At 46.3% G+C, this 12365-nt stretch overlaps 1 protein-coding gene across 1 annotated transcript; it reads left to right on the forward strand.

Annotated features, from left to right (window-relative positions):
• Positions 1-324: 324 nt before the first annotated feature.
• Positions 325-1311, forward strand: LOC136647577 (proto-oncogene Mas-like). Its single transcript, XM_066623199.1, has one exon. The coding sequence runs from the start codon at positions 325-327 to the stop codon at positions 1309-1311; it is 987 nt and encodes a 328-aa protein (XP_066479296.1).
• Positions 1312-12365: the final 11054 nt, after the last annotated feature.

Consider the following 12365-nt stretch of genomic DNA (forward strand, 5'->3'; position numbering starts at 1 on the left):
GATACTTCAGAGGACTACAGGCCTCCGCCTACAGCCATGACACTAGGCCTCAGCTATCAATTTGCAGAGCAATGTTCATTTCTGGCTCCTTAGGTTACATGATTACATATAGGATTACATAGGAAGATTATAAAACAGGTAAACCCCTAAAATCTCCCTCACCACCCAACTGCAGGATGCAACACATGTCCCATTGGCATCACTATGTCAACATTGGAAAGTTGGTTAGGATTTGGGCCTTTGTTCACCAGAATGGTACCAAATGAATCCAAGTCCCTTTCTCTCTTTTTTCCCCAAACAGGGGTCAAGAACCACAAAAGAGTGATGGCTGATTTCAGTCTCACGCTCCCATCTCCTACAAGTGCTGAACAGGAAAATCATGAAATGGACAAAAGCACTCTGGGCGCAAGTCATTGCTCATGGCATTTTATGAAAGATATAAAACTGGTTGTCAGTGTTAGCTTCATTTGTGTCTTTGGCATAACTGGATTTGTGGGGAATGGAGCAGTCGTCTGGCTTCTTGGTTTCCGCATGAAGAGGACTCCTGTCACCACCTACATCCTGAACTTGGCTGTTGCTGACTGTGGAGTCCTCTTCTTTGTAATTCCTCTAGCTGTTTTCCTTCTTTTAGAAAGTGAGTGTAAAGAAATCCCTTTTGCCATGGGCTGGATGCTTTTCCATTTTATGTTCAGCCTCAGCCAATTCCTGTTGACTTTCATCAGCATTGACAGGTGCGTGGCTGTCCTCTCCCCAATTTGGTATCGATGCCACCGGCCAGAAAAGTTATCCACTATTTTGTGTGCCGTCATATGGATCTGCTGTTTCCTGGTTCATGGAATTGATTACACTTTAATTGTTTTTGAGTTATTTCTCATAGATGAAATACTGTTGTATGTGTTTCTGATGAATGCCATGGTCTGCCTCCCACTCGTCACGATCTCCACACTGATTCTGTTCATCAGATTCTGTTTTAAATCACAACAGCAACAGCGGGGGAAACTTTTACTGGCCATCTTACTTGCTCTCTTCTTTTTCCTCTTCCTTGCCTGCCCATTGAATGTGATGTACCTAATGAAACTTCATTCTCTTGATAGCCATTCTCCTATAAATGTTCATAGTATCAGTGTTGGATATTTATGTGCATCTCTAAATAGCTGTGTTAACCCAATCGTTTATTTCCTGGTGGGGAGAACAAAGAAGGGTCTGTGTGCAGAGAACCTGAGGCTCACCCTCCAGAGAGTTTTCAAACAGGAGGAGAATGTCCATGGAGAAGAACTGCAACTCTCAGTACAAACTCAGGTGCCTGCATAACTGCATATAATTGAATTAGTGCCTTCCCAAATTGTAACATGTGGGCAACTCAATTCTACGTAGGTCCCCAGGCAGCAGTGTGGCAGAGAAATTTATTGTATGCAACATTAAAAGGGAGCCATTACAAACCAAGCAAAGAGATGGACAGTCAGAGACTGAAGAATACAGGATATGTGAGAATAAATATCTGCACACACCCCATTGACACAGCTGCATCAGTGCTGGAAAGTTGGATTGGATTGGGTCTTAGTGTATCACTTTAAAATAATTAAGATATTCAAAACCATGTATCTCTTGAACTTTAGAAAAGAGTGTTTCAATAATTGAACTGAAAAGAAAGTTAAACCCAAAACAAAGAGTCTTCTCAGAGTCTCTTCCAGGAGAACATGTATATCTCCCGATATAGTGTTGGGTTAGAAGGAATGCACCATTTCTTCCTTGACTTCCTTGTCGGTCTAGGCCTGTGTAATATCCATACAGGGTGGGGGCCTGGTAGTTGTGGACTGCTTACCCAGGCTGATGACATGCGGATTTGATGGACAGAAGAGCAAAAACACAAGAAGGGCACTTTGCAGAGCCGGTTTAATTGGGTCGGTCTTTTCAAATTCTTGGGGACCCTGTTATGTCACAAAGGTCCCCTTAACAAGAACAGCACCAGCCCTGCCTCCCTGGCAAGGCTCTGGCATGATGCCACGCCCCAAAGACAATGTAGCGATGGCCCTGTCCACAGCTGGGCTGAGAGATACTGCTGAGGTGGGTGCCTTGCTGTGCTGGTCCGGTCCCTCTTGGGGGACTGCTGGTACTGCATGAGACTCCCAAAAGGGAGAACTGGCAGGGCCAGGGCACACCTGGGTTGCCTAAGGGATGGTCGTACGGGTCTGGGTCAGAATGGTTCCCTTTTCCTGGCTGGCCAGCCCAGGCCCAAAGGAAGCCCCAGTTAGGAGATCTCCCAAGCCCAGTTCCTGTAGCCCAGGGCTGGGGTCCCTGGGGCCCCTTTCAGGTCAGGGACAGGCTGGGGAGAGATGGGGCTGTTGCCCCAAATGGCCACTCCAGCAGTACTGCAGCCACCAGGAGAAAAGCCACCTCTCCCGATGGCTGCCTGGCGCATTATGAGACCGACAGTCATTGGCTGACCCTGCCCCTTCCGGGTCCTGTGCTGGCCTGAGATCTTGTGAGAACTTGTTAGCTCCTGAGCTGGCTTTTAGTCCAACTGGGCAGGGCAGTGCGGGGCTGCTCTTTCTTGCCACTCCTTCTGCTGGCCCAGGCAGCAAGGTTTTGCTCACTTGCTCAGGTGTCCCTGGGTGAGCTGGGTGCCTGGCTCCATGTGGCTTCCTGCAGCTGCCATCCGGGGACTGGGATGACTGTGGGTTGCGCCGTTCTCCTCTTTGCCCCTCCAGCCTCCCGCAGGCAGTGGGGGGGGCTCCAGTAAGTCCCCCGGTCTTGCCAGAGTGGGCTGCGCTCATCCCTGGGACAGTCATTAGCAGTCCCAGGGAACCTAAGGATCCAGGCAGAAGCCCCGTACCAGCCTTCAGCAACCAAAAGGCTAATCAGCAACCTCACTGTTTTAGTTACCTGATGCCAGAGTGCTTCACCCACCAGGCAGAAACAACATTACCCAGACATGGTTCTATGCAGCTCAGGTGCAGGTCAGTTGCCCAGAGGGGGCAAGTCCCTTGCATCCGAGGCATGTTTGAGGCACATCTGTCCCCTATCCTAGGCCCCGGCAATGATCTTGTCCTCCTGGATGTCAGAACTTCCACTCTTTCCCAGCACATGTGTGCCCATAATTCAGTTTTGATTTCTGGACTGGCATTTCTGAGAGCCAGAAAGGATTTTGCTCTGCAAAGGCTGATGTCGGGCTGAACTCTCAGGCGATGCTGTGTTAATTCAGGACCATTAAGGTCCATTAAGAGGAAGGAAGGAAGGCTGTGACACTGAGAGGCATCTGTAGGCCTCCTTTTCCTGAGCTCCTGCATTTCTGAGGGCTCCTGTCCAAATGGCCACAAGCACAAGTCCTGCTGAATTTTAAATGGCGTTTCAGTTGTCCAAGGGCCAGGCCACCTGCTCATTCTTCTCAGATTCCTCTGCCAAAATGTCTCCCATCAAGGATCGGTGCTTGGGTGCAACCTCTCAAATTGAGAAGCAATTAAGCCTTCAGTGTGCTCTGGGAAGGACAGGAAACTAATGCTACATATCTCAAGAGAAGCTAAAAACTCCTTTGGCTGCCTAGGAATGCTTTGTTTCTTTTATGCAAAGTTCTACCCTCCTCTAAAAGCAGAATATTGTCATCTTTTTCCCGAGTGGAGATGTTCATGCTGTGCATTGAGGTTTCTTTCCCACCGGAGCCCTCTCCATTTGGGGTCACTTCTAAACCCTCTGGGAGTGTCCATGCTGTGTTTTGAGACTTCTTTCTCCATTTGAGGTCATCTCTTTCTCCAGTTCAGGTGTCAACGCTGAGCCTTTTCCCTCACATTGCCACTTGCCAAGATGCCCATCCTATGGGACATTTTGCAGGTCTCTTTCCCCATTGAGACCCCCCCCCCCATTTTTCTCCCCTGGAGGAATTGAGCAGCCCTGTCATTGCTGCTTAGTAATGTATTCAAAACCTGCCCAACAGAGTAGGATAGGTCAGTATTTCTCAAACTGTGGGTTGGGACCCACTAGGTGGTCGCAAACCAATTTCAGGTGGGTCCCCATTCATTTCAGTACAGTAGAACCTCCAAAGTTGACCACCTCTCTATAATGACCACCTCCTTAAGTTGACCTAATTTTCACAGTATGGACAGACACTGCATATACACTATGGAGACTAACCTTTCTATATTGACCACCTCCATAAGTTGTATCTTGACCACTTCAACCACTGCACTTCGACCATTGCACAGAGTATTAATTCACCCTCCGTAAGTTGCCCACTGAACATGATACTGTGGGCCTGTGTTTTGTATGGTTTGTCCCATCTTGGAAAAGCAAGAAGCCACACGACAATCCCTCCCCTATGCCTGCTAGCGTGTGTGCGAAAGGGTTTATACAGGTGGGCACACTGCACATAGCCAACAGACCTGTGCCGGCTGTCGATTGTACCTGGCATAGTGAAGCCACTGTCCTTTCACTTTGGTTCCCATCACCAGTGCATTACTTTACACTTATATTGAAACACAACTGCTATTTTGCTGCCTCTTCTCCCAGTTTGGAGAGATCCTTCTGGAGCACTTCACAATCCCTTCTGGTCTTCACCACTCAGAAAAGTTTAGTGTCATCCACAAACTTGTCCACCTCCCTGCTCATCCCTATTTCCAGGTCATTTATGAAGATGTTGTAAAGCACCGGTCCCAGGACAGATCCTTGAGGCACTCCACTTTCCACCTCTCTCCACCTTTTTGGTCAATTGCCCATTGACACCCACTCTCTGTTTCCTGATCTTCAACCAGTTCCCAATCCATCGGAGGACCTGTCCTCTTATTCCCTGACTGTGGAGTTTTCTCAACAGCTTTTAGTGAGGGACCGTATCAAACAACTTCTGGCATTTAGTGAATCTGAGGAGACCCAGTGGAGGTCAGGCAGCCTAAGTAAAAAAGTGTGGGTTTTTTTTTTTGTTGTTTTTTTTTTAGCTGTTGGGGCTATGTAACATGCTACATGCTATGGGCTAGCAAGGGTCTGCCTGGCTGCTATGAAACCAAGTTTTTTTTTTTAACTTTCAATTTTTTTTAAGCTTATGAATTTTCAGGGTTTGTTTTTTTTAAACACTGATTGTGGGCTGTTTATTCTGTCTCTTGATATAGATATAGATGATATAAATATTTGCAATAAGACTTTTTAAAAATCCAGTCTAAATAATAACTTGGTCTTGCATTTGTTGTCCTGGGAGCTAAACATGATAATATTTAAATGCCTTTTTTCCCATATGTTGACCACCTCCCTATGTTGACCAATTTCCTCCAGTCCCTTGGGTGGTCAACTTAAAGAGGTTCTACTGTATTTTATTTTTAATATATTAGACTTGATGCCACCATGGCATGTGACTGCATTTGGGGAAATTACATACCTGTACTTTTAACAAGCTGCTATGTATATGCTTTTAACAATGACAGTAAATGGAACTTACTCCTTGGTAAGTGTGTGTAGGCTTGCAGCCTAGGATTGTGAAAAATTTTCCTGTTCAATGATGTCACTTCCGGTCATGACATCACTTCCAGTGGGTCCTGACAGATTCTCTTTCTAAAATGTGAGTCCTGGTGCTAAATGTGTGAGAACCACTGGGATAGGCTATCTCCCCCCCCCCACCCAATCCTCATAACAGCTCCCTCCCTCCCTCCCATGGAAGCATTTCTTCTACTTATAAACATTTAAATCACTGTAATTGATCTCCTAAGCAAAGTAATTGGAAATAAATGTGCTTTTTCGCCTTGTTTGCCTATAAATAAACCATCTTCTTTCTGTGAAGTTAGGTCTTGTGGTTACTGGTAGCCTAATTCTGAGGCACTTTGAGGTTCTTTTGTATCACTTACCCAGGTCAATGATACCCAAACTGTCAGACACTGCTGAATTTTGAAGATTGGTAATTCCCTCAATTCAGTTCAATTTATTGCGTGTATGCATAACATGTCAAGAACACACGTGTGTATGTCAATAAGCAGTGTTGGCAACACCAGGAAAAAATCACTATGGATACAGCCAGGGATGGGAACTTGAGTCAGGTGACTCGAGTCCGAATAGCAAAAATCAACATTTTTTGCTAACGTGTACACTCGAGTCAGCTGTGCCGATGACTCAGGAATTGACTCGAGTCTGAGGCCACTGACTCAGCACTCAGTCCCCGCACATGCAGACTTGAGTCTGTCTGTGTCTGTGCGTGCTTACTTACTTTTTTTTGCAGCATGAAAGACCCCGTGGGGCCATCATGCAGACATTTAAATTTATTTATTTATTTATTTATTTATTTATTTATTTATTTATTTAAAGCCTCAAGTACAGCATTTTGTAATTGGAACAAAAGGAATCTATATAAGGTGACCATATAAATAGGTTCTTCAGTTTCCACAATACTCTTTTTTCCAAGTTCAGAAGACATTGGCGGTCCAGCAAAAAACACTAACCACTGACTGAAGATCCATTTTTCCCATAAACCCATAAGACTTCCCAAAACAATAAGGAGAACAGGAGGTTTAGTATATATTAACAGATCTGATAACCCAAGTTCAAAGTGAAAGGAAATGCCTTGATCTCCCGTGGCAACAATTTTGTATACAATATCATTACCTAAAAAATTAAAGACCAACATTCCAGACCACTTTCCACATTGTTCTTCCTATCCAACTCAGCACTATATGTTAACAAATGCTGCCATATTTTCATAAATTGATCATTTATTTCTCCTCTATATATTCTGGTCTTATATATTGGTCAATTTTGCCATAGTAACTATTTGCCAGGTCCTATTCGGAAATCTCTTTAATATAAGATCTTGGGCATTTCTTCAGCGTTTTGCAGTATCACACCTTGTTAGTAAAATAAGATTTGCAATTAATTCTTTATTAGTCAGTTCTACACAGGTGCTGATTCAGGGTTTCTGCAATAATTTTCAAAGTATATTACAGATCTTTCAAAATATAAATGTGCAAAATTATGTTCAGGCTCAAATGTTATCAGGCAATTTCCTTTGCACTTAGGGGACTGCAGAGGCACCCAAGTTCAGGAACTCAACTTCTCCTGTGGCCAGTAGAAGATCAGATAATGCATTTGCAGGTGATGTCATCAGTAGATGAAGCCTGAGCCCCACCAATACAAAACTATATATATATAAAGCATTTCTAAGACATTCAGAGTTGTTCAGGGTTGTTCACTGAACTGGCTGTTCTGTGTGGGAGAAACAGATTCTTCTGAATCCAGAATCCTAACTGTGAATTAGACCTTCACATTCTGAGAAATCATCTCCAGTCTATTGGCTCCCAGTTGTGGGGACTGGAGGAAGATAGGGCATTCTCTGCATGGAATCTTTCATGGAGCTGATTTCTCCTTTATGGTACCAATTCCTCTCTTTCTTCAAACTCCTCAACAAAGGCAACACCTTTTAGCCCTCATCCTAACCCCAATGAAGCCTTTTTATCCCACTGTTGTGTTTTCAGCTCTGAAAACTTATGCCCCAATCCTAGTTGGGGACGTTTGGGAATCCTTTTGGGGACATTGCAAAAACACACCACTGGGACCACAGTGGTGCAAATGGCTGGAAGCCTGGAATATCATGCTGGAAGCCTCATGCACTTGCCAGTGGCTCCTGAACACCCTTTCTGGAGCAGGTAACGTGATGACAAGGTGGACTCACAAAGCTCTACAACTGTAGGACCATGGAGATCTGTTGGCAGCCAGACAGCTTACAGGGAAGTAAGTACAAAATAAATTTTACTTACATCTCCTGGGCTGTCTGATTGCCTCCCCCTACCGCTGGATGCAACCATGGCGATCACTTTGTGCTGGAAGGGATAAGATTGGGTTGCAGGTTTGTATACACCTGGAGTCAGGAATCTATTCATTTTGCTTATATTTCCCTGTAAAGTTTGTTATATAATGATAGCTGCAAATAGCAGACATTGCAATCTGCCTGTAGAAGTGGCTGATAGGATGAATTATATTCCCTTCTGTGCAGCTGGTTGGGCACGTCTGCTTTATCACCTGAATCCACATTAAAGGCCCTTCTGCTACCGGCAGCGCTTTTTAAAACAAGTGGAACGTGTGCACTTGAGGAGGAAAAAGACTCATTTGCAGGGAAGGGGTGAGGAGGAAAGGTGCAACAAGGTACAACTGAAAGAAAGAAAGAAAGAAAGAAAGAAAGAAAGAAAGAAAGAAAGAAAGAAAGAAAGAAAGAAAGAAAGAAAGAAAGAAAGAAAGAAAGATTGTTACTCTTATGACTGGGCAAGGGAAAACTGTTCTTTATCATTCACATATGCCTGAGCCTGAGTTGTATGTTGTTAGGGGTAAGAAAAGTGAGAGAAGAAAGGAGAAAGGAAGCCCTTCACTTTTTTTCTGGTTCAGTGGCTGGATGGGGAAAAAATGTAGGTATATCTCCAGACTGTTCTATTGAGTGAGTGGGCAGGGCAGTTCCTCAGTAAGAACTACCCTGAGCAGCCAACTACACGCCAGCTGCAATGGCTGCCTCAATGCCTCCTCTGGAACCCCATGAGTCCATTCCCTGGCCCCATTTTCCCACCTTGCATGCTAAGAGAGGGGAGGGCAAAGACCACAAGACAAGACACAACCTGCGTCCTGGTGCCCTCCCCTGCATTTAGCAATCTGAGGTAGCCTACTTCTAAAATCAGGAGCTTGCTCATACCTACCATGACTTGTAACCCGTGATGGACTTTTCCGTGATGGACAGAAATTTGTCTAATCTCCTCTTAAAGGCATATAGGTAAGATGTCATCTCCACTTCCTGTGGCAGGAAGTTCCACAGATTAATTACACACTGGGTAAAGAAATATTTTCTTTTGTCTGTCTTAACTCTCCCTGAAGCACTTGGTGGGCCACTGTGAGATACAAGAAGTTGGACTAGATGGACCTTTGGCCTGATCCAGTGGGCTCTTCTTTGGGCAGAGTGGTCATAAGAACATAAGATGCCTTTGGGGAATGAGAATGTTCTTCAACAGCCCTTCTGTCTCCGCTGGATGGAGCTTCCACTTTTCAGGCCTATTCCTGCTAATGTCAGGCTCTTGATACCGAGCTAAACGAACGCATCAGTAAAGCAGCTACCACATTTTCCAAACTCACAAAGAGAGTCTGGTTCAACAAGAAGCTGACAGAACATACCAAGATCCAGGTTTACAGAGCTTGCGTCTTGAGTACACTTCTGTACTGCAGCGACTCAAGGACTCTTCGCTCACAACAGGAGAGGAAACTGAACGCTTTCCACATGCGCTGCCGCTGCCTCCGATGCATCCTCGGCATCACCTGGCAGGACAAAGTTCCAAACAACACAGTCCTGGAAGGGGCTGGAATCCCTAGCATGTAAGCACTGCTGAAACAGAGACGCCTGCGTTGGCTCGGTCATGTTGTGAGAATGGAAGATGGCCGGATCTCAAAGGATCTCCTCTATGGAGAACTTGTGCAGGGAAAGTGCCCTACAGGTAGACCACAGCTGCGATACAAGGACATCTGCAAGAGGGATCTGAAGGCCTTAGGAGTGGACCTCAACAAGTGAGAAACCCTGGCCTCTGTGCAGCATGGCCTCTTCCAGTTTGAAGAGACACTTGGCCAACAGTCTGAGGCAAAGAGGCAAAGAAGGAAGGCCCATAGCCAGGGAGACACACTAGGGACAGACTACACTTGCTCCCAGTGTGGAAGGGATTGTCACTCCCAAATTGGCCTTTTCAGTCACACTAAATGCTCCAGAACCACTTTTCAGAGCACGATACCATAGTCTCCCGAGACTGAAGGATGCCAGGCTCTTGCATAGGCATGGGATGCCCTGAGACATATATACACTTCATGTTTATACTAGAATGTGCATTTTTCCCTGGGACCATGAACTGGTGGACACAGCATACCCACCAACAATTGTCACAATGAAATAAGGTTACCCCAAAAGAGGAAAGGTTCAAAATACATAATGTACCATTTGATAAGGAACAGAATACAAAATAGGGAAAGCAAATTTAAAAAAAAAAATAGGGGAAAAAGAGCATTGTGAACAAAGCGATGCAAAATAAATCAAAGATAATCTTGCACAACATATTCTCTGCACTAAGAAATGAGGGATTAAGTGGGGTTCCAAGTTCATAATGGAGAATTAAAACATGCAGGTCACAGTCAGGCTGGATTCATTTTGGACATGGACAAGGGATTTTTCCAAAGTGTGAAAGGGCCCCATCCTCCCTTATCAGGGTCATATCAGAATCATATCAGGGTCAATCTTACGGCAATTGACCAATTAGGCCAAACTGAGCTCTGCACTTGGTGGGGTCCTGCATTGGCGAGGTAAGCGAAGCCGGTACCTCACTCTGTAACTAATAATCTTCTGCTCACCTTCCTCCCTCTGACCCCTGGGTCCAATTGACTTGGAGTCCTCCCCCCCCCCCAGCAGTTGGGTGCTTCGCCACTGCTGCTCATCCTTGTGAGTAGAGAGACCCTTGATCATATATAACCTCACCGTCTCCGAAATTATGCTAAGTATGCCATCCAGAGAGGTTTGGCATGTTGGGGACCAGCTGAAGGTCCCTGTGTCCCAGAGGGTTGAGGCAGCCAGGTAGACGTCTAGAATCTCAATACTGGTCAGTCAACACAAAATTCTCAATTTGCCAATGGGGGGGGGGAAATGGGAGAAGCAGTAATTCTCTCAAAACAATTTCTCTAGCTGTTGATCTTTAAGGAAAGCATGACCCACATATTTGCAAACACAGCTTCGCAACCACAGTGGCTCCTGAGCCCTGGCAGCCTGATGGAGCCCATCAAGGGCCACTTAAGATGCTGAGATAAGCAGCTCCTTTGGCAATAACATCATCACTATGAGCCAGGGAACCAAGACAGCAATCTCAGGAAGGTGTTGCTCATCAGCAGTGGATTGGGGGAAGAAAGAAAGGGGGAGAGAGGGAGAGAAACTCCTCAGGAGGAGAATAGCCTGAAGGGGGGGAGAGAGATTGAGAGAGAGCCTCGAGAGGAAAGAGAAGAAGGAGAACACTCAGAAAGGGGAGGAGAAGGAAGAAAGTCAGCAGGAGCAGTGCTGAAGACAGGGAGACTCCCCATTGCCCAATTAAAGGGGGATCAAAGTTTGTTTAGCCTGGCCTGGAACACAAGAGTCTCCTCCCAGTGGGGGAGTGGAAGAGGGCTGGAGTTGGCGGCTATGGGGGCCTTTTAAAGGGCACAATACCCAGCCCTCTTCCTCCTTTGCACATGGGCGCCGTGGGAACACCCATCCACCCGCCCTAAAGGCAGTCTGAGTTTTACTGGTCCCCGTTTGGGGCCAGGTAGGAAATTTTTGCTGCCTGCCAAGATTGGCCAAGGGGCAGGCAGTTTTTTCACCTACCCCAGACTGTCATGGGCCGGGGGTTGCTCCCTTTGCAAGCTGCCATTGGTCACTTTAAGAAGGCAGGTGGTGCGGGTTAGGAGGCGTGAAATGGACTTCGGACATGCACCTTCAGGCGGCATAGGCAGGGCAGAACCCAATTTCAGTCCTCAGGGGCTCGGCGGCATGAGGACGTAGACGGGGCCCTGGCCGGGACCTCAGGGGCCACCTCAGAGGCTCAGCGGCTCGAGGTGGCACAGCCCATGGTCCAACTGCCTTCCCCTTAAGGGGCAGACCTGGAGGAGCTGCGCCGCCTAACAACGGGGTGTGGCTTGGAGTTGGGTGCATGCCCGCCTGGGGGCAGATGTGTTCTGGTACCACCCAGAGGTCCCGTCTCCGCACCACAGGGGGCTTTGCTGCCTCGGATGCTGCAGGTCTCAGCCTCCTCTTCTATTGTAACTGCTAAATAAAGTGGCCCTTTCTCCCATATCTGTTGTCTCGAGTGTTCGTTGGACGGTGCAAAAACAAAGGGAGGGAAAAAGAGAAACAAAGGCATGGCTGGAATAAATTCCTCCCTTAAGAAGCAGTTCACATTTTTCATTTGGAGGCTTCTCCTGGTGGGGGGCATGTTGGACCCTGACTCTACCGTACTAACCTGTGCTCTTGCAATCGCTCCAGAGGGTCAGGGGTTGTGACAATGACAAGAATGGTTATGAGCATTTGGAATAAATTTTAATGTGAAAGATCAGGTGTGAATATCTGTGTAATATTAGAATATTAGTCCTCACACACATCTGTTTGTCAGCAAATACGAACTGAACGTTCAATCAGTGTTTAGCAACACTGAAAGCTGAACTGGCAATCCCCATTTTCGGTTTGAAGCTCCATTGATACGGTTCACTCATTGAGGCCAGTAGTACCAGACAGAAAACGATTCCTCTTAGGACTACATGTTCACCAGGATGGCACCAATTGAATCCACATGTCTCTTGCTCTTTATTTTTTTCTTTCTCCAAACAGGGGCATTGATCCGAGAAGAGGAGTCAAGAGCCACAAAAGAGTG

The sequence above is a fragment of the Tiliqua scincoides genome, chromosome 4 (assembly GCF_035046505.1).
Source record: "Tiliqua scincoides isolate rTilSci1 chromosome 4, rTilSci1.hap2, whole genome shotgun sequence".
NCBI lineage: Eukaryota > Metazoa > Chordata > Lepidosauria > Squamata > Scincidae > Tiliqua > Tiliqua scincoides.

Coding starts and splice junctions, on each gene's coding strand:
- LOC136647577 (XM_066623199.1), top strand. CDS start 325: ATGGCTGATTTCAGTCTCACGCTCCCATCTCCTACAAGTGCTGAACAG.